The 27,107-nt window shown below is 48.5% G+C and overlaps 11 protein-coding genes across 11 annotated transcripts; 6 read left to right on the top strand and 5 right to left on the bottom strand.

The window, feature by feature from the left end:
• Positions 1–368: 368 nt before the first annotated feature.
• Positions 369–4,341, bottom strand: N7466_007550 (C2 domain protein; the record flags this gene model as incomplete). Its single annotated transcript, XM_057166939.1, has 5 exons — positions 369–1,823; positions 1,899–3,386; positions 3,448–3,822; positions 3,881–3,916; positions 3,979–4,341. 5 exons carry the CDS (start codon positions 4,339–4,341, stop codon positions 369–371), a joined length of 3,717 nt encoding a protein of 1,238 aa, XP_057019980.1.
• Positions 4,342–5,868: 1,527 nt separating this feature from the next.
• N7466_007549 (uncharacterized protein) lies at positions 5,869–6,841 on the top strand (the record flags this gene model as incomplete). The annotated part of the gene is made up of 2 exons (XM_057166938.1): positions 5,869–6,004; positions 6,078–6,841. 2 exons carry the CDS (start codon positions 5,869–5,871, stop codon positions 6,839–6,841), a joined length of 900 nt encoding a protein of 299 aa, XP_057019979.1.
• A 135-nt stretch (positions 6,842–6,976) lies between these two features.
• On the bottom strand, positions 6,977–9,244 carry N7466_007548 (Peptidase M20; the record flags this gene model as incomplete). The annotated part of the gene is made up of 1 exon (XM_057166937.1): positions 6,977–9,244. One exon carries the CDS (start codon positions 9,242–9,244, stop codon positions 6,977–6,979), a length of 2,268 nt encoding a protein of 755 aa, XP_057019978.1.
• A 928-nt stretch (positions 9,245–10,172) lies between these two features.
• On the bottom strand, positions 10,173–12,351 carry N7466_007547 (putative GTPase NOG2; the record flags this gene model as incomplete). The annotated part of the gene is made up of 3 exons (XM_057166936.1): positions 10,173–11,003; positions 11,447–12,188; positions 12,254–12,351. 3 exons carry the CDS (start codon positions 12,349–12,351, stop codon positions 10,173–10,175), a joined length of 1,671 nt encoding a protein of 556 aa, XP_057019977.1.
• A 365-nt stretch (positions 12,352–12,716) lies between these two features.
• Positions 12,717–13,580, top strand: N7466_007546 (uncharacterized protein; the record flags this gene model as incomplete). The annotated part of the gene is made up of 1 exon (XM_057166935.1): positions 12,717–13,580. One exon carries the CDS (start codon positions 12,717–12,719, stop codon positions 13,578–13,580), a length of 864 nt encoding a protein of 287 aa, XP_057019976.1.
• A 596-nt stretch (positions 13,581–14,176) lies between these two features.
• N7466_007545 (S-adenosyl-L-methionine-dependent methyltransferase) lies at positions 14,177–15,620 on the bottom strand (the record flags this gene model as incomplete). Its single annotated transcript, XM_057166934.1, has 5 exons — positions 14,177–14,490; positions 14,571–15,025; positions 15,102–15,225; positions 15,293–15,419; positions 15,480–15,620. The coding sequence occupies 5 exons, from the start codon at positions 15,618–15,620 to the stop codon at positions 14,177–14,179; spliced, it is 1,161 nt and encodes a 386-aa protein (XP_057019975.1).
• A 1,109-nt stretch (positions 15,621–16,729) lies between these two features.
• N7466_007544 (fungal specific transcription factor domain-containing protein) lies at positions 16,730–17,104 on the top strand (the record flags this gene model as incomplete). Its single annotated transcript, XM_057166933.1, has 1 exon — positions 16,730–17,104. The coding sequence occupies one exon, from the start codon at positions 16,730–16,732 to the stop codon at positions 17,102–17,104; it is 375 nt and encodes a 124-aa protein (XP_057019974.1).
• Positions 17,105–17,175: 71 nt separating this feature from the next.
• Positions 17,176–18,159, top strand: N7466_007543 (fungal specific transcription factor domain-containing protein; the record flags this gene model as incomplete). Its single annotated transcript, XM_057166932.1, has 1 exon — positions 17,176–18,159. One exon carries the CDS (start codon positions 17,176–17,178, stop codon positions 18,157–18,159), a length of 984 nt encoding a protein of 327 aa, XP_057019973.1.
• Positions 18,160–20,539: 2,380 nt separating this feature from the next.
• N7466_007542 (putative GPI anchored cell wall protein) lies at positions 20,540–22,115 on the top strand (the record flags this gene model as incomplete). The annotated part of the gene is made up of 3 exons (XM_057166931.1): positions 20,540–20,771; positions 20,832–22,026; positions 22,088–22,115. 3 exons carry the CDS (start codon positions 20,540–20,542, stop codon positions 22,113–22,115), a joined length of 1,455 nt encoding a protein of 484 aa, XP_057019972.1.
• Positions 22,116–23,644: 1,529 nt separating this feature from the next.
• N7466_007541 (Major facilitator superfamily domain general substrate transporter) lies at positions 23,645–24,685 on the top strand (the record flags this gene model as incomplete). The annotated part of the gene is made up of 7 exons (XM_057166930.1): positions 23,645–23,815; positions 23,872–23,925; positions 23,970–24,039; positions 24,102–24,209; positions 24,264–24,354; positions 24,413–24,536; positions 24,590–24,685. The coding sequence occupies 7 exons, from the start codon at positions 23,645–23,647 to the stop codon at positions 24,683–24,685; spliced, it is 714 nt and encodes a 237-aa protein (XP_057019971.1).
• Positions 24,686–25,242: 557 nt separating this feature from the next.
• N7466_007540 (uncharacterized protein) lies at positions 25,243–26,500 on the bottom strand (the record flags this gene model as incomplete). Its single annotated transcript, XM_057166929.1, has 4 exons — positions 25,243–25,627; positions 25,704–25,712; positions 25,787–26,271; positions 26,354–26,500. 4 exons carry the CDS (start codon positions 26,498–26,500, stop codon positions 25,243–25,245), a joined length of 1,026 nt encoding a protein of 341 aa, XP_057019970.1.
• Between the last annotated feature and the right edge of the window lie 607 nt (positions 26,501–27,107).

The following is a 27,107-nucleotide window of genomic DNA, read 5'->3' as shown; positions in this document are numbered from 1 at the left end:
CTCACGGTCGCTTGCCCCGTACAAAGAAACCGCCCCCATGGAAGCCAAAAGCCAAAAAGAAATTACCTATAAACTCCGAACTAAGTATTCTAGCGCTGGATAGCTTGAATAGCGTGGAATGTCATGGAACTGAAAAAGAAAACATGTCGTCATCTTATGCTATAGACGAGGTAAACATAACCCCAAACGCCCCGTTGAACGAATACCGAGAATAGAAAATACAAGAGCATGATCGGCACGTCAGAAAGGAAAGTAGGAGATACAACGATATGTGGCAGATCAGGCTTTCCACTTCTGGAAGTGGCACGAGTCCCTGCACAATCTGACACGGACAGGTGCTCTTTTTTAGATATTTTAGTAGATGCCCGTTAGGTCTCCGTCTCAACATCCGGCTCACGTCCCGTAAGCCCACCAGCCCCAACCTTTTTCTTGAGCTTCCTAAGCGCGAACTTAGCCTCATCCTTGACGAAAGCCGCATTTCTAGCCGGCCGCCATTGCATCATCCCACGCTGCTGACGCTGCTCACTGCGCTGGAACGCCTTATTCGTCTGTTCCATGCTCCTCGACGAACTAGCCGTCGCCGAGCTCCCACTAACAGTAGACGGACCCTGGTAAGAATCCTGATCAGAATCCTGATCAGAGTCATCTGACACGGAGTCCTGATCGTCATCCCCATGCTCGTGCCCATTCTCACCACCACCCCCTGTGCTCCGCCGAACAGACGGCTGCCCCTTCAACGGAGGCGGCGTAACAGGGTCATGAGGCGGCACATCCTTACCCGGCTCCGCGACCTTCCGCCCCACGGAATCCGTGTACGCGCGCGGATCGTGCCCAAACGCACCGCTCCAATCGTGGCCTTCACGATCAATCCACTGCCGCCGCTCATCCGGCGGGGCGTTCTTAAGCACGTCCCGTGAGTCGATCAGGCTCTGTTCATGTTTCTGCTCGACTTCCTCGGGGACCTCGATCGACACGCTGCGCGTTCGCACGCCCTGCGAGACGCATGCTTCCCAGGTCTCGAAGGTCTCGCGGGAGTCGTTGTCGATGACGAATTGCTCGTGCGACTCGTCGATGCCGGGCGAGAAGCGGCACTTGAATTGCAGGCGGCCGACGGTCGTCAGGTCCTGCAGGCCGGGCACTTCCTTTGCACGCCAGTTCTCTTCCGTGATGTAGTTTTGCGTCAATCGGGCGCCGCTCTTGGTTGTCCAGATCGGGATGTCGATGTCTGTGTCTTCGTTGTCGACTAGATGCTGGAGCCAGAGGATGGCGTAGGCGGCCGAGCCGCGCTTGCCTTGGGTGTGGAACTCGAAGACGACGGGCGATCTGTAGCGGTGCTTTACGGGGAGACGGAGTGTGTCGCGGAAGCTCTCGTCCGAGGTGTCGTAGATGACGTCGTTGCCTTCTGTGTGCGCCTTGTGTCGTGTGATCTTGCCTGTGCTGCCGCCGGTGCGCATCTTGATCTTGGCGATACGCCCGTAGTCCTTGGCGACGACCTTGTCGGCGGTGAACTCGAAGGTGCCGACGTCCCAGCCTAGCATGGAGGGTGGGAGCTTGGTCTCGACGTGGCGCAGGAGAAGGGAGATGCGAATACGTCCGAAGCCAATGCCTCCGTCGAGAGGGTACCAGCGGGTGACTTGGGAGCTGGTTTGGAAGATGTCGGATAGTTTGATGGGCACTACGCCCAGAATTGGGTCGTGTTCTCTGTATCGCTGGTCGCGAACGGTGACTGTGACAACGGCGGAGCGCCAGTCACGGACGAATCGCTCTGTTCCGGCGTTGAAGATTGGTTTGGAACTAACAGCCTTGGGTCGGGTGCGGTAGATCTGTAAAGGATATGATTAGTTTAAAGTTCACGATAACTCGTATCGCATGTAATTGCAGCAGCATATTATACATACCAGCTGATCGTTGAGCAAAATCTTGCAGTAACTTGTAGGCAGATTACCACCTTCTTCTTCCGTATTCTCACCAAAAGGCTTCGCAGGCTCATATTCTTTACCCTTGCGATTTCCATCGCTGCCCTTAATATTGGCAAGCTGGAGATTGACAATCTGATGCACGACAACATGTACAATGCCGCTGGGCCAGATAGGATCAGGAGGTGTATGCACAACGGCATCCTCTTCGTCATTATTGATAGTTCCCTTTTCATCCTCGAAGGTGGGATTTCCCTTCAAGTTCTCAGGAAGATCTTTCTTCTGTCCATCTGTCCGCAATTCAGGACGTATCTTTGGCTTCCCAAAGTATCCAACCTCCCAATGCAACTGACCCGGCATCTCAGTGCCCTCATCAAGACCCTGCAGCTTAGAAACCTGTGGGAACATTCTGCCCGGATGCTGAAGCATCTCCCGGATAGGCAGCTCGACTTTACCCACAATATCATCCGCGGTATTCCTGTCAGAGTCCCAGAGTTCAATGCTAAGATTCTCGTTCGCTTTGATCAACTCCGGTGTGACAAGGAGCGCGGCAGTTTCCTCCCAGATAGGATTGAGGTCATCCGTGATCACACGGGTGCAGTACATTGGCTTCCCGTATTTAGAGAAAGACAGGTTGATGTACGGATCACTACCACCGCCTTCGCTACCGCGACGGTCTTGCTTGCTCAGGCCAATAGCCCGGTGAATGCGGATCCACATAACACCTAGCGCGATGGTATCCTTGTGGATATCGTCGCCCTTCAGCAGCATGCTCAGATCCATAGTCATGGACTTTGGCGCTGCAAACATGGAGCAAGCGGCACCAATGGCGTAATTCACAAAATTGGAAATAAGAGGCAAGTTGAGGATGTTGACTCCGCGACGGATCATGGGTACACAACCCGCTTTAACGTGGGGAATTCCGACCAAGCTGAAGGTGAGGTCCTTAGCGAAGGGTGGCTCGGGCATCATCTGGAGACGCAGTCGGACAGTACCGACTAGTTCGGTGAGTTCGACAAAGACGGGGAATGGGATACCAAATAGACCACGGATACCGAGATAGAAGACAAGATGCATGTGCATGTTGCGAGCCTTTGAGGAAGCTGTTCCGCCGCTCGGCTTCGCGTGGTAGGCGAATGAGGCCTCCATGTTGTAATAGCTACCTCCTTCCTCGGTAGCTGCGGCTTCTTGGGGATCTTTATTTTTCAAGTTTGATTGGTGAATGTTCTCCTTGAGGTCCTTAACGTGTCCGTCTGGGAGGGCACGCATGCTGAGAATACGGAACGGGTTGTTGCCCTGGTCAATTTCGGCGATGCGAACATTTTCAACCACACTTGGAGCGGAGGCTTGCATGATGTCCTCGATTGTGTCGGCCATTGGAATTAGCATGTCGGGATTCATGAGACCCCAAACTACGTTGAGGAAGGAGTTCATCCACTCCACGGACTCTGGAAGAAGATTTGCGGTGGCCTAGGAAATAGTTGTTTTAGCGTGGTCCTTGATAGTCAGAGGGGAGGTGGATGTTGCATACGGTCTGTCCACGTAGCTGCTCGCTACTCCATTCCATATCTTTGCCACTCCGAATGACCTCTCCTACCCATAACCATACTCCACTAGCAATGCATGCAGCCAAAGGGATAAGGCCCCAAAGAGAGCCGCCAAAAGTTCGACCGAGGACAATGATAGCAACGGAAATACCAATGCATAGCCCTGCTGCACGCTTTTCCAATGCCTTGAACATAGGTTCATAAGTGACTGTCGGTGTGGGGTGGAATAGCACATTAGTCTTCTCGCCACGAATGGGCACATCGGATGTTGTTCCTTCAGCGATAGGATCGGGGGGTGCAGTGATGTCCTGCTTTTCTTTATATTCTGAGAATTCTTGGTCATGACTGGTTTTCACCTCCTGATAGATCATAAAGTCAGCTTTGAATTGTCAATCCGTCAAATTATGGTGAACTTACAGTCGGCTCTCCAATATTAGCATTGGGCACGGTCAACTATAGACGTTCATCAGTCAGATGGGTAATGTTGTGTGACCCGTTGAAGAGCATGAACATACCATTGGATTTTTGACTGTCTCCATAGATGTCTCATCCTGATCTTCAACCCCAATCTCTTTACCAGTAGTGGGATCAGTCACGGTGCGCACCTTGGCCTGGGAGACCTCGCGCGCCTTGTGAGCAACCGCATCGCCCTGGCCCACAGAATGTTGCTTCCCACGAGTATCCTCCCATTGTTGCTGTCTTGATCGTTCGGCCTTTCGTCGTTTCTCTTCATCAATTCTCAAATCCCGCTCCTTCTTCTCCTCATCGAGGTGTTCGATGAATTTTTGAACCGTCGGAACAGGGTTGGCACCACTCCAGTGTTCTCCGACATGATGCCGTTGGGGTGACCCAAATCCTCCACCAGAAGGTTCAGCCATGAGGACAGGTAAATGAGCGTCCGTTTCGCTCCAAGATAGACTAGATCGAGGAGACTGTCATAGGTGTGCTGTATAGACCGCGATTGGCAATGTTTCTTCACAGCAGCCCCCACGTCGGCAGTAAAACCAAGAAATAATTCACGCGTAGAAATATGTGCAAAGCTCCAAACCGCATATACTTGAAGAGTTAGTTTTTAGCAGCAGAATTAAGGATGTTGAGTTGGGCGGACGGAGCAGCCGAGAGCTTCCCCAGAAATACGTCATCGAGTGGGATCAACCCGGAAAATCCTATGACGAGGTCAAATCACTTTCGTGCTTTGAATGTTCAAGTTTCACTTGCGTTCTAGCCAAATGGCGATCATGCCACTTTTGCGCCGTGTTTTATAAAGACCCTGAATGTTAAGTTGATGTCCCTTCTCGTTGCCCCCGGGCCTTTGCGGGAGATTTCCATAGATCGTGATTTCAATGTTAATCTTTACATTAACTACTTCCTCTCCCTGCCATGAATTTTCGCACTAATGGTATCTCTAGTAGATATACGATTTTTGCACTGATAACTCATATGAGCTCAATTGTTGTATCCATAATTGATCATCACCATCGCCAAGGCGTTGGGGCAGGACATGATGTCACCAACGCAGCTGTGACTTGAATGCCAATATTCATACAACACAAATCTTGCTTGACCATGAAAGATTCTCCAGAATAACCACTGAATCCTAGAAAACTCACCCATCCCCGCAAATGAGTGCGGCTGTGAATTGTGTTGTACACTGTGCTTTAGGTTTGTCAAATGAGAATTGATATATCAGTTAAGAGATTGACAAAACTAGTGATTCGATCACACCTTGGACCAGATCAGGGTCTTTCCAACATTGGTATACATAATAGAAGGAGCTATGATGACAACCTTATCATTGATGCATCATAATACATAAATTCTGATCTCTGATGAAGCGAATCCTAGACTGCCCAGGTGGCATTGTTTTAGGCATATGCAGCGACGATGTCATGATGGTTCATGAACCTTAGTTACATGATGCTGATCGATGATCCTTGAGAACTTACGAGTACTTCCCCAAGGCTGACAGAGCTCTTGAAGACGCTCTCTGTATGAGCGTACACTCTTAAAGCGCGATAGTGACGTCTTGTGTGCGATGCGCATCATGCGATACATCTTTAGCTTGTTGCTGTGCATTTCATGATTATACCCGGTCGCTCAAGTCCAAGTGACTAGTAGGTGCTAAAAGCTCAAGAAATCCTCGAGCAGCAATTTCGAAAAAGTTAGACGTTATAGGACACAAAATTGATTCAACAGGCCATCTCAAATAATTGTGTTTAATTTGTTGAAAAGTACTGTGGATTTTTAGAGCCAAGTGGTGGTCTTTGAAGAAGCTGATCAAACTGATTTTCTTATCGCGACCTCACGTACCGCTCGCCTCCCTCAACCTCCGCCGGCCACCGATCACTAACGTGGACTTCCGAAATTGAAGCCACCTTCATCGTTTCCAACTTCCACAAACAGAAATGTCGACACCAGATGAATCGCCTGCTCAGAAAGCAGCTCGCCTGCGACGTGAGCGCCGTGAGGCTAAGATCAGGGATGGAGGCTCCGCTCGCCTGGACAAGATCACCAGTCTAAGCGGTCGCACCCCGCAATCAGGTACGACCTGGAACCTAGACAGCATGTCTAAATACCGAGATATACGATGCTAACAAGAACTGTCTATAATCAGAGCGCGAAGAAGGGTCACCCTCTCCTCAACCCCCCCGAAACGCAGTCTCTCCCTCTCCTCCCCCATTCCAACAGAACCAGCCATCCATGCAGGACCAGCAGTCAATCGAGGCTCTCCAGGCACAACAAGATGCCTTCCGCGCAATGCTTCGCCAAGCAGCACCCGTAGTGGAGGAGAATCAAGACGCCACTGCCAATGACCTCGAGGACCCAACTCTCAAACTCCTCAACTCCCTTCTAAACGGCATGCCCATGCCCCCCATGCCCGGCAACGGTGATCCCAACGCACCTCCTCCTCCGCCGGGATTCGGAGGTGGAATGCCAGGCCAGGGAGCGCCAGGACCGGGACTTTCATCAGCAGCACTCATTGCCTCTTCGCTGGGCTTGCCGCCCTTTGTCGCAAACTTGGTCGGCGAATACTTCCAGACTACAGAGGAGGACCCGAAGAGCGTGCGGACGTGGAAGACGCTCCACGTTCTTTTTGCGCTGGGCGTGGCTTTCTACCTTCTATTTATCATTGGGGCATCTATTGCATTGTTTGGAAGCCCGCCGCCAAAGCCTGCGACGGTGCAGAACCCGTTCGTGATTTTCGTTACTGGCGAGTTGCTCCTGTGTGGAGGACGGGTGTTGGTTGGTGGGCAGAAAGGGCTGCGCGCGGCCATCAAGATTGGCAAGGATGTTGTTCGGGATGGTAGCCTTGTTGTTTTTGCATTGGGCTTGGGTAGCTGGTACACTCGTGATTGGCAAGTTACGGGAGGGTACTAGTCATGTATTTCTAATGAATTAATTAGCGTGGCACGAAAATTGCAAGGTTGCCATGGCATAATATCATGCTGGAAATAGTAACATGGCTCTAAATCTAAACCAAACAGTGAGCTACCTATGCTATTGTACAGTCCCTCAGGAGCAAAAGTCCTGTGCCAAGTTGATGAATATCTCTTCCATATGCCTCAGACTAGCCACTTTCACCCATTCTTCTTTGCTATGGAGCCCTTCTCCAGCAGGCCCAAATACAATTGATGGAATACCAACTTCCGCTAACAAGGCCGCATCACACCAGAATGGAACAATTCCAAGCGAAGGAGCTCGTCCCAGAATCGGAGTCGAACAAGCAACTGCCTTCTGCACCAAGGGATGATCCCGTGAAAGCTTTGTTGTCGGACGCGACATAGTGATGCGAGGTTCATCATATTGAAATTGGGGCTTTTTCTCCGACACACTGCGGAGAAGCACACGCACATCTTCCAGAATAGACTCCTCAGATTGGGCAGGAATGGTGCGGAATTCAACAGTGATTGTGCATTTCCCGGGATAAGACGATGGCTCTTCACCTCCTCGAATCAACCCACAATGCAACGATGCTTGGCCCAAAAGATCATCCTCCGGTAGCTGTAGCTGATGCTCCTCGAGGGCCTGCAGGAACCACCCGGCATGAATGATGGAATCTTGTCCCAAGGAAGGCATGGAACCGTGCGCAGCAACACCCAAAATATCAACCTCCACCCATACGAATCCCTTATGCGCAGTCACAATGACTTCCATCGTTGGCTCGGGGATTACTGCAGCATCCGCCCGCCATCCAGCAGCTATCAAGTCCTGGGTTCCCTGGGAGGCATCTTCCTCATCCGAGACAGCAGCGATGATGATGTCTCCTCGAGGCAGATGGTCAGGACCTTTAGCCTTGATTGCAGCTAGCGCCGCGAGAGAGGCCGCTACGCCACCTTTCATGTCTAGACAACCACGTCCAAAGATTGCTTGTTCTCCATTTTTCATTCCAATAGCTCCGGATAAGGGATCCACGCCTTGCTCGTAGCTTGAGTTACTAACTGTATCAACGTGCCCATTGAACATGAGCGACTTTCCTCCTCCGCTGCCACGGAGCACACCAACGACAGAGGGTCGACCTGAGACGGGCTCTATGCGGTGGAACTCAATATCACGGTGAGCAAACCAGGCCGATAGGTAGTCGGCGATCTCGCTTTCGCCTGCTCCTCCGCTCACGGATAGAGTGGGATTAGAAGAGTCTATCTGAGTGAGCACCTGCGTTAGGCTCACGGCGTCTTCTACCGATACATCCTTGGGGATCGGGTAGGGTCGTGCGCCTTCGGTGCTGAGTAGAACTACCACAGATTGTTCGTTCAATAACGAAGACGCTTCTTGAGCAAGGCGCTGTACTGCTGCCAGTGACGCTCCACCACATGGACCAGCATGGACCGAGTTGGAAGTCAGATACTGAACCGCGCGGTGACTCTCATACGACGAAACGGTTACACAGGCATCGACAAGGCGCTGCAAGTTCGGCCAAGCTGTAGTCGACACAGTTCCACAGTTCATACCGTCCATAATGGTAGCCGATGTTTCAACAGCAATCGACTTCCCAGCATGGAGGCTAGAAGACAGACAGGGAGCTGAGTCGGGTTCAACAGCGACCATGGTCATCTGCCTTGACTTGCAATGTTTTGCTACAGCATGAGCAAGACTGCCAACGCCAACAGGTGTGACCATCATGCTAGCAGATAGGCCAAGCTGAGACAGCTGTTCCTCGGTCTCTTCCAACATAGTAGAGTACCCCTCCACAATCCAAGCAGGGACATCTTCATACCCTTCAAAAGCAGTATCCTGGACCAACAGCACATGTTCACCAAAGCCTTTTTCGTAGGCAGACTTCACAGCCTGGTCATATGTTCCCTGGACAACAGAGACTCGAGCTCCCTCTGACGCAATGCGATTTTTTGTCTCCTCGGTCATGGACCGGGGCACGAATATCTCAGCCTGGATACCCAGGAGCCGAGCCATGTATGCAACTGCTCGTCCATGGTTTCCTTCCGACGCAGTAACCAGAGATATCGAGTTTGCCTTCGCCTTCAACGAAAGTTCATCCAAGGTGACCTTGTCCGATTCGAGCCCGAGAGTCTGCGCGATGGCTCGGAAACATCCCCATGATGCACCTAGAACTTTAAACGAGGGTAGACCAAATCGGTTGCTCTCGTCTTTCACAAAAACGGCTTTGACGCCCAGTTCCGTTGCGAGCTCTGGCAAGGATACCAACGGAGTTGGCGCATAGTTGGGGAGTGATTTGTGAAATTCAGTTGCGCCGGTAGATGATGGATGGTCGCATCGCTCTGCGGCGGCAGCGGGGTTCAGATAGATCGGACGTCTTGAAGACATGCTGTTTCTTTCCGATGCTAGATGTACTAGTAGGCAATAGTACTTTCGGGGCTTGCAAGAATGGATAAGAAACAGCCGGAGTTCATTAATGTGGTTTGCTTCTTTCTGTTAAGTTAAACTCGAGGGCCAAGATTGAGGCGCCTTCCGCCAACAACAGGACGCCGTCTGACAACATCCGAGTCCCGCAGGGTGGAGCTTATCAGACTTGAATTTATCCACCATTGTTCTACCCTTTTATCTCGATCACTGCCCAGCTAAAAGGTATGTTGGAGTTGCTCCGGCTGAACTGACATCTGGATGTATCAAACCTAGATCCTGTAAACCTTGGAAGTTCAAGCTGCGGCAAGGGCAATTCGCGAAGTAACCAACCGCCAATTCGCAGCCCCTGGTAGCCTTAGTATTACCTAACCTCCAGGGCTAGATTTGTGAGTAACTTTCCATTTTCCGCCCCAAAAGGTCTACAGAGGCTTCCAAGCTTCTCAATGAACTAAATAGGGAGTTCATACATAAACAAATGATACTCTACAGTCATCTAAATGTACGGGATATGGATAGAAGTATGAGAGATGAAAAATATTTTTGATTTGATCCACGTATGGACAGGGGTATCTAAAGTGCCACAGAACGCCTCGAAGTTATGAGAGACTTCAACAAGAGCCGTATCCTGGCATGTACATTTCATGAGCGTTCGTGAGATCAGACTATGCACTGATGAATCAGTGCTGTCTCTCTGAGCACAACGTTGCATGAAAATGCAAATCCTCTCTTTTCAGCAGTTGAAGCCAAGTCTTGGGAGCAGGCTTGACGTGAGACTGCGAAGGGGGGAAATGGGTGGGCGCGTATGCTCTAATGTTTCAAGAGCGGCGCAGGCCATCTCGGTTTGAGATGGTTAAGGTTTGGAGAATTGATGTGCAGCGACACAATTGATTCACTCCTCCTCTCCACTCTCCACGTCGCTGATCTCGAGGTTGGCAATCGAATCGTTGTCATCCTCTGCAAGACCATCAGATTCCTCATCAGGCTTGGAGTCAGATGACTCATCATCGTCGGCAGCCTCGGGAGCGACCTCGGTCTCCTCAAGCTTACGCTTGCGACCCATCTCACCCAGACGGCCTTCACGACCTTCCATAGTCTCCTTCTCAGCGTCGCCAGCAGCTGGCTTGGGAGGGGGTGTGAACCAAGGAGTCTTTCCGCGAAGGAAATCGTTGATGACCATCTTGGCTACACCGTCCAAGTCAGGCTCACCTCCCTTGAGGAGACGACCACCCTTGCGGGCAAGTCGGCTAAGGAAGTCAATGGCATCGGTGGGCTCCTTGATACCATAGGTGCGCTCCAGGTGGCGAGGCTGCACACGAGCCATAACGGCCGGGATGTATTGTTCCGGGTTATCAACATTTTCAACACGGCAGACACCGCGCAGAAGAATGTCAGTCTCAGTATCATTCTGGTTGGGTGGGACCACACCAGGACAATCAATGAGGTAGATTCTCTTCATGAGGGTGATGTACTGCCACACCTTGGTCTCACCGGGAATGGGAGCCACGGTGCAGACCTTCTTCTTTCGAAGAGTGTTGATAATGGAAGACTTTCCGGTGTTGGGGTATCCAATAAATCCAACAGAAATCTGCTTGCGATCAGAGTGCAAGGAAGAGAACTGGCGGAGGAGTGTAATCAAAGAACCCTTTCCAAAGGAGTTGTTGATGTTGGCGTGGAAAGCAAGAGTAGGGTAATCCTTGGACAAGTGACGAACCCAAGCAGCCTGGTAAATATTCCATTAGTTAAAAGTCACTTGAAAAATTGATGAAAAAAAAAATTGTGAAAAAAAAAACGAGAAAAAGAAAAAAAAATCCGAGAAAAATAAGAAATGTGTGGGATGTTACTAAGAGCTCTGCTATGAAGCCACCAGAAAAGGCAGAAGCAGAGCTCAACTCAAAAACAAAACACATCTGTCCCTTACGACAAGCCTTCAAGACGAAAGCTTGTCAACCTAGCTTCAGAATGAAATTCGGTGCGGGACAGCCTTAATTTACCAAAGCTGTAACAGACAGACTCCCATTGAGAATAACACGACATGAAATCGCAGGAGAAGTCTTGACTTAGCGATGGCACGGTCCAAAGACCGATAATAGAAATCGCAAACGAAAAGAACAAGAACGAAACGTGAAGAGGGGGAAGGGAATCCAAGAATAAGTTGAAACTTACAGCGACACCGGTCGGGATGAGATCGGTCTTGTTCAGCACGAAGATAAGATGCTTGTGAGGTGCCTCTTCGCGGATGTATTTCTCAACGCTCCGGCAGCGAGTACCAACGGGATCACGAGCATCCAAAACGTGGATAACCACATCGGAAGAATCGATAACCTTGTAAAGCTCGTTCCAAATACGCTTACTCTGTCCCTTGGAGAAGACAGACTCGCGGTTGGTGGTGAGGATAGCATCCTCCAATGAACCGACATCAGCAGTAACGATAGGAGTACCATCGTCGTGAGTGTCTTGGTCATTCTTCTCCAGGTATGAGTCGTGAATCTTTGCAGTCTCACCAGCCAGATCTTCCAGAGAAGTCACACCCAACTTGACACGCTTTCTTTGGGCCTTAGGTCCAAAGGTATCGTTGAAGGGGTTGTTCTCAATCTCCATCTTGGCCTGGTATTGCTTGATACCGTTGACTGTATCATTGGTCTGAAGCAAGCTCATGGGGAGCTTGTTAGTCTTGAGCAGAACCTGGTATGGATCCTTGGCCCGCTCAGCGACAGCGTCACGGAACGAGGTAAGTGCCTCCTGTGAGATGACTCGACTGTTGGCAAACCATTTCCGGTTGGGCTCGATGCGACCAACGGGAGCATCACGAGACTGGTAGGAAGCAGAATTTGTGATCTCTCCGTGAGCATTACGTTGGGGCTTTCCATCCTTGAACATGTTCAAGGTCTTGATCTTCTTGGCATCACTAAGGAACTTGTTAGAACTTTGCACTTTGACTTAATCCAAGCCAGGTTCTTGCAGTGAACATACCGGTAAAAGTTTTCACCCTTGGTCTTGACATTGCCCATGCCATCGCTGGGCTTTCCCTCGCGCACCTTACGGGCGGCTTCCTTCTTTCCGGTACCCATGCTGATGGATTACCTGTAGTATGAAGGTAATAAAAAAGGGGTTGGACCTTCGGAAAATTTTTCGAAGGCTGGACCAAACACAAAGGATGGCTGAGAGCGAAGAGAAGAAGAAGAAAAAAAAAAGGCGGAAAGAACTATTTTTTTTTGGCGCCAAGAAAAACTCCCCCGTGCACGGACCACGGCAAAATCGCTTCTTGTTTCTTCCGACTTTGCTTCTCCCGAGCACCCTCCTTTCCAAGCGGTCAGTGTTGCTGTCTTCCTGGTGCTTATCGTGAATCAATTACTTCCGCTCAATTACTTCCTTTGTTTAAAATCCCACCACCCTTCGCCGTCAAGCGAATTCAAACCGAATTGACTGGTGCAGCATGTCTGCTCTCCGAAACAGCCGGACTGCCAGAGTGCAGGTCCGTGGTTTCGCGACCTCGCCGAATCTTCGAGTCGGACCCGAGTCTCCTCATTTCATCGATGTTCCCCGAATTCTCCAGCCAAACAACCCGGCCAAGCCCAGAGTGAAGGGTACTCTCCCCGTGCCCCGCGAGCTCTTCCCGGCTCGCCGCGCGGATAAGCCGCGCAAAGCGTATCTCGATGCCGCAACTCCTCTCCCTCAAACCGAGCGCAAGGTGAACCCCAAGAGCAGTGACCCCGAGAAGCAGGCCTTCAAGCTCAAGATGGCGGTTCTACGGAGACAAAACCTTCGTGAGAGTCTCCGCACCCTCCACCAGCGTAAGACATCTGCGGAGGAGATTATTTTCAACAGAAGTCTCGAAAGCCAAATCCGACGAGAGCGAATTTTCCAACAACCTGAGCAAGAAGATGAACGCCTGACACGATCATCGGTTGTGCAGGCGATGCAGTCAAAGGGACACGCAGTCTTGGCGGACCCGAACCGGGAACAGCGTCTGGCCATTTCCAAGGCGCGGGTAGAGGCAGCTAAGCAAGAGAAGGACACACAGAAACAAGATGACCTGCAAGCACTGTATATGAATGCTCGCACCTTCATCATCAACGAAGAGCAGCTCGCGGCTGAAATCGACCGCGTTTTCCCCGATGGCGAGAACCCAGCCTGGAAGAACGACCACCAGACAGGCGAAAATATCTGGAATATGGGAACTCCCCTCACCGTGCAAAGCATCGTCAACCAGACCCGCAGGAGTGAGACTGCTCGCTGGGACGTGATTCAGGACCGAGTCAAGCAGCTCGGTGAGCAAATCACCGGTGGCAAGCTGTGATTGAGATTATCATGTCATGTACAATAGTTATTTGAGGCTACTGCATTTGCGTTTTGTGCACTATTTGATCCTTGAAAGGATTTGTTAAATATATTATCATTTTGGCGACCTCAGATCCATTCCTACTCCTCAACTTCAATGTTTCAAATGTTCCAACTTTCGAGGTTCAAATTGCATCCACATGCATGGATTGCAATGTTCAGACGGGTTTAAGCAACATTCCAAGGATGAACGAATGTCCACAACATTGAAGTGCACCTGGGCTGTGAATTAATGCAGACGTGCATTGATACCTGCTCAACAGCACTTGAGTTCTACGGCCTGGAGGTATACCTACTAGGACCCCCAGCACGGCGATACGATCGAACTAGGTGACCTTGAGTCTTAGGTAATTACCTTTGTAGCCTCTGAGAGTGCCCGTTTCAAAGGACATCTGGATAGCACATGTGCAATTTCAATTGTAATATTTTCGAAGTACGGTATATTTCTGTATGAAAGTAAGAATCTCACATAGTTAGGATATGTGCATGTACAATAGATCAGGGTTTGAAGGTTTTTTGCGGGTCTCCGATGGCGAAGCTTCCAAAGTTCCAAGGCTACTTCCGAGCAAGAACAATGATAGACGTGTATGCGGAGATAACATAAGTATGAATCTGTTCGACCCGCAGACCTGCACTTTCAGCTAAAGAATCCCATTGCTTTGCAGATCGCTCTTTCCCACCAAATGCGAACATCATTGACAAGTCCGCCATGGTAGCTTGCCAATGGGCTCCAGTATTTGGCAAGACAACTTCGTCAATCAGAATGCGAGCATCGGATGCCATGACACTACTGATATTCTGAAGGATAGATGCAGCTTCCTTGTCAGGCCAGTCGTGCATAATTCTTCGCAAGTAGTAAAATTTCGAATCTATGAAGATGTCAGTCTTTTAATCTTCAGAAGTGAACGGATCCATATGAATAAACAGAATGGAAGAATTAGGCACTGACCTGTGATGGGCTGCTTTTGGAAAAAATCGTAGGCTTGAACTCTGACTCCTTTGATCGGTGGCAATTTGTTGACTGCCTGGGGTAAGTCTTGCAAGATAAGACGACCAAGGAGGTTGGGGTACATATTCCCTAGCTGAACACACTGATGACCTTGGCCACCACCGACATCCACGAGAAATGGCCTGTCGGACGGTTTTGGGGTACTTGCCGGGATTTTGGAAGCCTCCGTGTTGATGAGATCAAACCCGACGGTCCATTCGGCGCCTTCAAGTGCGGTCATTATTTTCTGCAGAGACCCGAAATGCTTGGGGTGCTGAACAAGCCAGTCAAAGCAAGCTAATTTGGTGTCAAAGGCTTTTTGGAATGGCGTATCCGTGTTACTGGTGATGTCTTGATAATTTCTCTCCATTAAGAAGTCAGGCATAGCTTGGATTATCGGTCCAAAGACATCAAATCTGTAACAGGGTACTATGTATTAACATGGGTGGATAACTTGGCGAGAAAACTAAAGAAAGCACTCTGATCACTTACCCGTGGTGAGCCATGCCCTCGCCTCGAGGATCGGCGGCAATATAGGTGATCCTGTTTGCTCGGTATTTATCAAGACCAGCCTCCGCGATAATGTTGTTGGAAGCTAAATAACGAAGAACCCTTTCTATTGATCAAGATAAATTAACGGATTGTTAGGCAAAGAGATCTTGAATTGTGAGCGATCTACTTACCCATGAGGGCAGGTGAGGCTCCGGGGACACTCGCCAATTGTTTGACAGTCAAAGGGCCATTGGCCTGACTGAGAGCGCGGAATATTCCCAAATCCACGCCGAGGCGGAACATAGCAATGAGAAGATTCTAAATACAAAACCAATCAGTGCTTAAGAAAAAAAACTATTTGGCAACCCCAACTCTTACGGAGTTTCCAAAGCCCATAAGGACATCTTGCGGAGATTGGATTTCCATCTGGGCATCCCGAAGGGCCTTTTGAATGGTTAATCGACCGGCGTCATCGGTGGATTGGGCCAAGGCATGGATTTGAGCAATGATGGCATCCATTTGGAGGTATGGCGTATGTGGAAAGGAGTGGAATAAAAGAGAGAAAGCAAGAAGCCCAAGTGATTAGAATGCTTGAATGCTGTCCATGCCAATACCATCTCGGGATATTCCCTGTCTTTTATACATTAGACGCTGGCCACAGGAGAATACTTAGATTGAAGCGGAGCCCGCGGAAATTCCGCGGGGAGTCACCGCCCTGATTGGCTCCAGCCTCCTCCACCTTGCGTACGGTAGTACCCCCTCCGACATCTATTCACGGATGATTATCGCAAGGTTTCGGCAGCCTTTTAGTGACATTAATGATGAGTCGCGTTGAAAAGCATTCGACCCGACCACAGCGGTCACGTCCGGTCTCTTGTCTATCCTGCCGATCGCGAAAGCTAAGATGTAGTCGACAGTTCCCCTGCTCCAATTGCACAAGCCGTGATCTTCCTTGCCAACTGGAGAGCCCGTTAACACCCTCTACCAGCAGTTTAAGTGCGGATAGGCTACCCGAAGAACTGGCTAGTAGCTCCTTCCAGAAAGATGTCCTAGCTCGATTACGTCGGCTGGAGGAGATAGTTATTGACAAAAAGGAGTCAACGGGTGCGGACAAAGAAGCATCACCAGTATCACCCCTTCGGCCTTGGCAAAAAGCATGCCCTCCTCCTTTGAGTGCCGTAAAGACTCCGGTAGTTGACCTGGAGTGGCTGGAAGGGGAGGTTACATATCCCATCTCCACGGTACGCCCTCCAGACGGGGGGAAGTTGATGAAAGAAAGTTACTGATAACAGTCACCAAAGGAATCTCTCCTTGCAAATGATATAGAGTTCAAAACATGCTCTATCAAACAGGCCATCGGCGCCGCCACATTACCCGAGCATGGCCTTGAGTTACCTTGTGCAACGAAACGCATTTGGCTTCCACTCTACGAAGAGTCTAAACATATGGTCGAAAAATATTTGACCGACATCACCTACATTCATCATGTCGTCCATACTCCCTCAGTAAGAAAAATTATGAATGACCTTTACCAGAGCCTCGATGACAGAGGTCCTATCAAATTGGGACATGTTTCCCTGCTTCTGGCGATTTTAGCGAGCACTACATTTTTCTGGACAGAACGGGACATGTATGCGCCATTGTTCTCCTCCGTGAAGGAAGCAAATAAGCAGGCCACCGCATGGATGAAACTTGCCTTTGAAGTTTTGGAGTACTCGCGCCTTCAGGGCACAGACTGTCTTGAAGATGTTCAGGCTATGGTCATTGTGGGCTTTTTGGTAACCAATCTCGTTGGAATCACATCGCAGGCATGGTATGTTTTCTCTACAGCTATCACGGTAGCCCGTCAACTGCAACTGCATCGGATTGATCTTCCTCCAAATGCGGGGCCTGATACATCCCGTCAAAACTCAATTCAAGTGGAGATAGGCAGGAGAGTCTGGTGGTACCTTGTTGCAACAGATTGGTATGTGCTTTGCTATCAATCCTTTGACAGTGTCTAACCTTAATACGAAGGCAATTTTCCCTTTTTTCGGGCCCCCAAAAGGGGACTTATATCATAAATCCTCGACACATGGTCACGAAAAAGCCTTTGAACATAAATGACGAAGATCTTGTCGATGGATTGATTGAGATTGAGGGAAGGCCTATGGATCAACCGACATCCATGTCATACTGCCTTCAGCGGATCCGACTAGGCGAACTGTGCCGTGAGATCACTGACAGCATTCCCTTTGCTGATATCGGGAATCAGCTATTTGACTATGACAAATTACGGATAATCGATATGAGGATATGTGAAATCACGAATGGGTTGCCAAAGTTCTTCTCCCTCGATTACAATGCAGGCGAGCTTCCAGTAACGGATCCACGGAAATCACCTGGCATTATCATTCAACGATATGTCATAAATTCTTTAATTCACACCCAAAGATGCAGACTGCATCTTCCATATCTATCCCGGGCAGCCACGGAACACGATCTCAATTTCTCGCGAGAGGCATGTTTACAAGCCGCGCGCACAACTATCCAAACAGAACGACTCTTATCAACAGAGCAGATTCCTTTTGTACTTGCACGATTGAAGTTTTCTGGTGTTCTGCATTGTGTTTGTGTGGCAATCATCGTCTTGTTGATGGATGTTTGCCTCAACAAGAATCTGCGGCCAGAGCAGGATCGGGAACGACGAGCGGAGATTTTCGATGCTTTCCAGATTCTGGAAGAGGCAAAGGACCAATCGCCCTTTGCGGAAAAAATTCTGGAATCGTTTTACGCTTTTCTCTGGCGAAATAAAGTCACTCTGCCTGACAGCAATGGCAAGCCCAGTCGAAGAGCCAATAATGCTCAGAGTCAACAGCCACCCTCTGATTTGAGTACTGGGTCTACATTACCGACTGTTTTGACTGGTGATGATTTAGTAGGAAACAACCCATTGGATCCGAGCCTTCCGACATTCGATGAAATCTGGCAGACTTTTGATAGTAATGTGGATCCGACTTCATTTTTCGACTGGAATTCCCTGTTTGCCGAGTTGGACTCACCATTCCTTTCGATGTGATCAGATATCACCATCTTCTTCATGGCATCACCATTACGAAATTTGCAGGACCAGCAGTTCGGTTAATTTCCTACAACCTAATTTACAATGACAGACTTTCCTCCAAGACTCTTACTTTTTGGGTCGATAGAAATGACAGGTGGGTACGCAGGTACCTAACGTGCCTGACATGCTCAATGTCATTACATTTCATTGGCGATGTTCGTGCATTTCATGACCAGCGAGGCTGTACACCAAGCACTATGACGCATATCGTGGAACATTATTATGTAAATATAAAATTAGGCCCGCACAGTCGCATTGAGCCGCTCAGACCGGATGCGATCGACACAAAGCGGGTGAACTTGGCACCCGACACCAGTAGCGCGATGAGGGGTCAAAGGTTAGCGCAACGGCCAACAGGAAAAACCGGAGTCGATGATAGCATGATGGGAGCTTGCGGTGGCGTAACAGCAAAGAAAAAAAAAACCCCTTTGTTTTCTTCAATCATGAGGGGGATGTTGTGGCGATCGATCGTTCCTCGGGGAAATTGCAAGATTTTTTTACCTGGTTCCTGACTTGGGACCCCAGAATTTGAAACCAAGCCTACTCTTCCATGTCCCTTGCCTCAATCAGCAAAACCAACGGGACTTTTCGAATTGAAACGCGAATCCCTTGCTGATTTTTCGGGGTTACACTCCGTACTTGGGCTGTTCTAGAAGCCTAGAGCGAAAGAAAATGATCTTCCTGCGATCGCCATTTTCAACGGAGTATGGATTTGGCCTTGAACACGCGTCCCTGATCGTGTACGACGTACAATTACGAAATCCCCCGCTGTGCAGATGTTCTAACTTTGAAGTCAATGAGACTTGTTTATATGACGTGACTTCGAATAATTTGAAAGCAGCAACATTCCATCGCAGTCTCCTGGAAGCTTTTTTTTTGTCTGTTTTGGCAACAAACCCCGAATTCATGAAAGACAAAAAGGCACCTATTTTTGTGTGTGCCTAGTAGCCACAAGTTGCTGCTGCTTGGGTCAACCAACCGAATATAAATAGCATTCACTGTTGTTGGTCAACCGAATCACGATCGACCCCACTTGCGTATTGAGCAAGGATGAAAGGTTAAGTCCCGGCTTTCACAACGTCCGATCCAATCCTGTTGCTTTCTCAGCCCCTCAAGCAGCCTTGCAGTGGCTTATTGCTTCTTTTCTTCCCGTGAGATTTCATTGATATCCAAATCCGACACCTTGTATCTCAGCTGCCCACTTTTCTCCATTCGCTTAGTCCAATGTGATATAACAAGATACACATTCTCCACATCTAACAGGGTCGCAGGGTCTTCCGGGATTCCCACGCCTTGCGAGATTTCGTGGGTCTTATCTGGGTTTGTTAAAAAAAAAGTTTGATCACTTCGCGATTGGAATGATTTTCCCAAATCAATCTGGTCATCTGCTTGTATCTAGTAGAGCTATAAATTTGGTAATCTGGGGAAAAGAAACCTTCCCATGTTTACACAAGAGCATTTTGGGATGAAGGCCCATCTGTACCTTTTTCTTTATGATTTCAACCATGCAAAGCAAATACATGGGGATCAATGACATGCAAGAATATTACCGGCAAACCATGGATGTCGGCACTTTTGACCCGTTCGATCCGAGACTTCCAAGGTTGATCGGTGAGAAGTTACTGGGGAGACGCAGCTTGCATGGGGTTCCGTGGTAGGCAGAGGATTCGCCACTTGAATTCACTCTGCCTACGTTGTTCTTGGCAGCATTGTTTACCACTTCAAGTGATCCAGACCCGAATGGGAATTTTACACATGGCTTTCATGATAGGCCAATGTGGTCCACTGTACGCATAACGGCCTCCAACAACAGGCGTCACTCCACCGCTAGTGGAGCATGAAGCATGGCTTTTTCTCCACACAATATTTCAAATTCCAATGGACCTCACTTCAAAAATGACGTCTACCATGTCACCGTGGATGCCTCTCCGGCTGGTACGGAATTTCTTTTACCTGCTGTCCGAGACCAGGCACTGATCCACATCCACGTCCATGGTCAATTGCATTGGCCATAGTTCCTGGATTTGGAGATGCTGACATCAAATGATTTCTATTTTTTGATTTCTTTCGGGGAATCACGCCGGATCTTCGCAGTCCATGCTTTATTGGAGCATATCTTGATTCGTAACGTTGTGGCCCCCATCCACTGTCCGTTATAAGTATCCAGATCTCCCAGACAAAAATCCCCTTGCCCTTTGTTACTCCATATTCATACAAGCGGCAAACCCAAAGCTACTTACTTGAAAGACAAAGTATAACGGTCTTTTCCAAAAAAGAAAAAGAAAAAAAAAGAGTGCTATATTCTTTCGTTTAGAAAGCCTCTCTGCCTTGCATTATGAAGAGCTTTGTCGCTATCGCAGCCTTCGCTGCCGGCACCAATGCCCTTGTCGGCCGCAGTGATAGCTGCTGCTTCCACCTGACTGCCTCTGGTGGTGTGTCTGGATCCCTTGGCCAGCTCACTGATGGTCAGGTCCGTGTTGGTGATGACAGCTTGTCTGCCGCAGACTTCTGCATTAACTCTAGCGGTGCTATCACTGACAGTGCTGGTCGTGGCTGTATCGTCACCTGTAAGTGCCAATGATAAGATTCAATTTTTAATATTGATATGATCTAACAAAATTTTGCAGCCGAGACTACTCAGTTCCAATGTGACACTGGTGCCACTGCCACCACCGGCTTCTCCATTACCTCGTCCGGTGGACTGGAATACCACGACAGCCCTTACTTCATTGCTTGTGAGACTGGTGAGAACGGTGGCCGCAACATCTACACCACCAACAGCACATCTGTTACCCAGTGCAAGAGCGTCGAGCTGACTGCCGATTCTTGCTCTGGCTCTGGTGCTGGTGCTTCTTCGTCTCCTTCCTCTTCTGCTGCTCCCTCTTCTAGCATGCCAATGGCCTCTAGCAGCATGTCCATGGCTTCGAGCAGCACTCCTGTTGCCCCGGCTCCTAGCTCCACTGCCCCTGCTCAGAGTTCTCCTGCTCCGGCCGAAAGCTCCCCTGCTCCGGTCCAAAGCTCTCCTGCTGCTGGCTCTTCCCCTGCCCCCTCTGCCGCTACTCTCTCGGGCTCGCCTATCTACGTGACAAGCACTGTCACTGTGACTGACTGCAGCTGTGCTAGCGGCACTCCTGGCTCCCCTGCTCCCAGCAGCGGTGGAGCTCCTGCTCCTAGTGCCTCTGCTGCTCCATCTCCTTCTGGCGGCGCTGAGACTTCTGGACCTGCCGGTGGCTCTTCTCCCACCACTTCGAGCCCTGTTCAGTCTATGGCACCTACCACTAGCTCCATGGCTGTCCCCTCCCCCAGCTCCTCCGCTAGCCAGTCTTCCGCTGCTACTACCGCGACCTCGTCCTCTGCCAGCAGCTGTGCCACCACTCTCACCTCTGGCGAGTACCAGTACCCCCACCTTATCGTTCCCATTAACTCTTCCGCTCCCTCTACTGCCTACGGTACCCAGTACTTCGGCACAGTGAGCGAGACCGTCTCGACCATCTTCAACTTCGACATCCCGTCCTCGTACGAGGGTTCCACTTGCAACTTGGTCTTCATGTTCCCCGAGAAGGCTGACCTCGAGACCTCCGACTACACCTTCTCTGGTGATGGCAAGATTGACTTCTCCAAGCTTTCTGAGGTTGCTAGCAGCTCTACCTCTTATGACAACGCCCCCTCCGTCTCCGAGGATCTTGGTGATATCACCATCACTGCCGGCAACACCTACGTTGTCTCTACCTTCACTTGCCCCGCTGGCGAGACTGTTGCCTACGAGATGTCCGAGGCTGGTAGCACTTACCTCTACTTCTTCGAGGACTACAACCCCTCTCCGTAAGTTTCTGTCCTTCTTAATATTGCCAACGAGCGATAGCTAACGTTCATCCTTTTCTAGTCTGGGTCTCTACATCACCAAGTGCTAAACGTATAGCTCCTTTTTGTTGACCCGCCCCCTGTGAATTTGATTGGCGGTTTAATGTCTTTTGTCGGTTATTAATGCCGCATGTTTATATGTCTTCGTCTATTTATGGCTTTTAACTAAGTGACCATGTATTGCTTGACATTGCATATACATACTTACTCGGCAGACACATCTGTCTATTTGGTACAGTGCTTTATCATGTCTGATGCATATAAGAGGCACGATTTTCTCCATTGTTGTATTAGTATCTTTTAACCCAATACATTCCTTATCTGTTCAAATTTCCATTACTTCAACATCAATTGATCAATTTCCATTGACTCATGAATGAAGTTGCTTGTAAGAACCCAATAATCTAGTACTAGTAGTTTATTTAGCATATGCCGGAGCTAAAAAAAAAAAAGGTCTCTTGTCGTACAATTCCCCCGCTATTGTGTGTGCACCCTAGCTATGGCACAATTGTGGGGTTCAATTGACTCAACATCCATAAGAATAACGCGAAAATCGGAGATACACCGCGATAAATTCCTATTATGGTATTTTTTGCTTGATATCACGAGCTTGGCTGCTAAAAAGGTTTTATATCTGCTACTTCAAAAGTTATCTGGAGGTACAAACTGGCGAAATATCCAAAGCCCCGAAGATTCCCGCTATGTAAGATCATAGACCTAATCTGAGCTGCCCCCGTTATGACCCTTCCAAGGTTGGTGTTAAATAGTTCCTGTCCCTTCCTGCTTTTTGGAGTTGATAGACTACATGTATTCAAATGTTCTTCTTACTTCAGTACATGTTCTAAATCAACATCGTTTGATCATGGTAGGCTCCCAAACTGAAGAAAAGAATGTTGCCAGCACGGTTTCTTCCGTTCCTGAGTCCGACATCAAAGAAGAAAGAGCGCTAGTATGGCGACTGGATCTTTTCTTTCTCACCATTGGTTTTCTGGGTTATGCCTTCAAATATCTCGATCAGACTAATATTGTGCGTAAGGTTGGTGTTCCAAATTCGAAAAAAGAGTGCTAATAGTTTCGTCAGAGCAATGCGTATGTCTCGGGAATGGAGACAGATCTAAAGCTTTATGGGAACGAGCTCAACTATTTCACTACCTTCTTCAAGTTTGTCGCATCAAGGTTTCCAAGTAGAAAGTGAGATCACTGCTGACATTATTTTCATTAGTATTGGGTATATGATTATGCTGTACCCCTCATGTATCATCATCTCTCACGTTGGACCGTCCATTTGGTTACCCACATGTGAAGTGAGTGAGAACCAATTTGATGGAACAAAATTTCCACTGAACCTTTCTTTCGTAGATAATGTGGGGAATTTTGACCTGTTGTTTGTCCACGGCTACAAGTGCCAAGCAGGTAAAGTGCCATTCCACCATTTCCAAGCTGGAAATTTCTAACATGATCAGGTATATGGACTTCGTTTCCTAATCGGGTTCTTTGAGGGCGCGACTTGGCCTGGATATTTTACTATCATCAGGTAATTATGATCGTCCACTCAGCGCAAAGAGCCTAATTGACTCAGATGTTCCTCAGCCAATGGTACTTGCCGAGTGAAATGGCTCTAAGAATGAGCATCTATAATATCGCACAGCCCGTCGGAGCCATGCTATCCGGTGCAATGCAGGGTGGTCTCTCGACCCATCTTGACGGTACTCTCGGTCGAAGTGGTTGGCGCTGGGCATTTATCATCAATGTGAGCTTCTTTGAAATCCGATCCCATCGACTATTAAATTCTAACTGACAGTTTAGGGTGTTTGCACGATTTTCATTGCCCTTGTTGCCTATGTGCTTTTGCCAGGTTTTGTATGCATCTATCAATATGCAGCTCCAGGAGTCCGCAATGTTAGCTGACGAAATACATACAGCCGGATCGCCCCAACCCTCTTTCTCGTTTATATCTCAGGCCACGAGACATTGGTATGTGTTATCTGGTCTGCTGAAGTAAATTGTTGATATCCACTGACTTGAAATGAATGCAGAACTTGCCAAGCGACGTATTCATCGAATCGGCCGTGATCCTCAAATTGGAATTACACCCAAGACATTTCTACGATGCTTTAAATTCTGGCATGTATGGGTTTTCTCAAGTGAGTAATTGCTAAATTCAAATCCCGTATTATGCATGAAACCTGACCATCTAGTTGCCTGGGCTCTTGGAACCGGTACGACACCGACAAACTACTTCAATCTTTGGTTGAAGTCGTTGAAAAATACCGATGGCACATTGAAATAGTAAGATTCCAGCTTGTTTCCTAGTTCAGCTCCAAACCTGGTTACTGATTCACTTTAGCTCTGTCGCTATGCTAAATTACTTGCCAATTGCTGGTCAAGCAATTCAACTCGTCGCCGAGATCTTATTCAGTGGCTTTAGCGATTATTTCGGTACTCGGCTTCCATTCTTACTTCTTCACTCAGTAAGACTACCCCTTATATCAGCCAGATGGTCAATTTATTAAGTCCTATTTAGGTCATCAATCTTACAGCGCTATCTATTCTGTCTGCACGTCCTGATAACGTGAGCCTTTATATGGCCGGGTGGTACATGGACTATATTGGAGCGTGAGTATCCCCATGCACATTCTAGTTCATGCCTAACGGAAATAGGGTTTCCACTATGCTTCTCTGTGCTTGGGCAGCTGCACATCTCGAAAAGGAGCCTCAAGTTCGAACGGTTCTTTTTGCGACTGGTACCCTTTTTTCGTATCTATTCAGCGCTTTCTTGCCTATTGCGGCCTATCCATCGTCTGAAGCTCCCAATTGGCGAATAGGTGCAAAGCTTTACGTTGCTCTTTCTCTTCTGGCAAGTTTGCTGTTTATCACTATATCTTTCATATTCAGATGGCAGGCGAAACGAGATAAGGGACGAAGAGAGCGGGGGAGTATTTACTCGCAAAGCCTCTAATCAACTCAACCCCGGCTGGTTGACCGTTTCCTCTGCCTAGTTATGTGGCCTCAAGGGCTTAGTCAATCAGCTCTCTTGGAGAAAATGGGCATGCATTTGAAATCGATGGAGGTCTGGAAATCTGGAACCAGTCCGTATTCAATGATTTTTTAACCGTACTTTGCTTTTGTTCTGATATAATAATTAAAACTTCATTTAGTGTCTGCTGGTCCCGTCGCTTATTCACAATCCACATGTACTGAATCCATGACTCGAATATGATGGGGATCATTATTATCCCAACAAAGAGCCTCTTGACTCGAACCCCTCTTTGTATCAATTTCAACGGTATTTTGATGACTCGAACCGTCGAAGATCCGGTTTTTGGACTGTGGAATAGCTGTGAGGCCAATAGAACCGGTGTCATTGGTTTTGCTCTGGTCAGTGGTGCGCGTCTTCATTCGCAAAATACTGAATAGGCCTCTCAACGAAGGCAAAGACAAGGCAATTATGATAGCGGATATTTCCGAGGTACTCCAGGCCATGACGACGGAGAAGTACCAGGTGACATCAGACGGGTGATCAAGGGCGACGATCATCGAGACCATGCGGAGGATGGACGTACTATTTGAGCTCAATGTTAGTCAATAATAGAAAGACGGGGATACTTAATCCTAAAATTTCGGGTTTCTATACTCACACAATTGCACTAGAGACCCAATGAAGTTAGTGGGTATGATCAATGTGGCGTTTGAAGGGGACAGGGAAATGCAGATTACTCACAAGATGCCGAAACAGAAAACGAATAAAAGGGTAGCCTTTCGCGCAAAGTTGACTTGTAGCTTCAAGACGATGTTCACCGGCAATATTAAAATAAGAGAGTCGCAGATGATTGTCATGACGGAGGTTGAAAGAAAGACTTGTGTTGAGGTCAAGCATTTACCAGTGATGCTTGAATCCCATAAAGCCTGGAGTGGAATGCACTGAAGCGCAATGATAAGGGTCTGGGATACCCAAACAGCAGTCACGAAAGCAAATGCCAAACGGTTGTATAATTTGAAGCGGGGCATGGGGTTCAAGCGCGCATAGAATGCTAAACCAGATACTCGACACATCCATAGGGCGGCAAAGTAAATCATCTGGGCTGCAACAAGCCATTTATACATTTTGACCATCTTTTCGGGATCACTGATCAGAGCCAAAAGATGCTCGCCGCCGCCGTAATTCACGACCTGTATCGATAGAGCCATGTCGACCCAGGCGAACAGCTACATGTGGTAAAAAGAGACATGAGTTTCACATTCGCATCGAGTAGATGATTGATGGAAGGGGGAAAAGACAATAGCGTACCTGCCCAAACACGATAATATAATCATCCCATCCCAGTTCTCGGATGAGAATTCCGCGGGCATAAAGACGAATCAGGACCACTACTGTCGACAATGCCGTAACAATGTACATGCCTAGTATGGCAGACCGTCCACGATCTTCGGACATCGTTGCGAGTAGAGCCACCAAGACGGGCGCATAACTAGTTGGGTGAGAGAAGCATACAGGGGAAGGGGTCAATCGATCGTGACGAACAGATGTTCGGAATAATTAAAGACAATGGCATTGACCTCGTAATCTTTCTTCCCAGAAACGTCCCGTGGAAAAGTGGATCGATGCAAGCGATTTCAGACTCAATGGTATTGTCTATTTGTCGATTCATTGTGTACAGGACACTAAGGCGACGCTAATATAACACTAATAGAGCTAAGATTATGTTTGGTTCTCGATCCTCAATGGTCCCCACTGAACATCCACATCTGACTGATCTAGACAGCCTTAGCTGCTTCACCAACCTTGTTAAAGAATAGTACGCACAGAAGGATCGGGAAACTGGTTCATTCCCCTGAAAAATGGGATTTCAATTTTTGAAAGCAAATGTTGATTTTTGAAATTGACTAGTATCATGTGTATTTTTGTTGTGTTTTTTGTTATGCATCTTTATCCATCGTTATCCTGCGCTAGACTCGGACTTACCGTATACACTCTTAGTCTCTCTATCCTCGTTTTCCATTCTACAAACCCCCCTAGACCCTCTTTTCCTTGCTTTTTTTCT

The sequence above is a fragment of the Penicillium verhagenii genome, assembly GCF_028828195.1.
Source record: "Penicillium verhagenii strain IBT 33310 chromosome Unknown utg000007l_segment0_segment0, whole genome shotgun sequence".
Classification (NCBI taxonomy): Eukaryota; Fungi; Ascomycota; class Eurotiomycetes; order Eurotiales; family Aspergillaceae; genus Penicillium; species Penicillium verhagenii.
The sequence above is the reverse complement of the archived record's forward strand: the minus strand, read 5'-3'. Positions and strand labels throughout refer to the sequence as shown.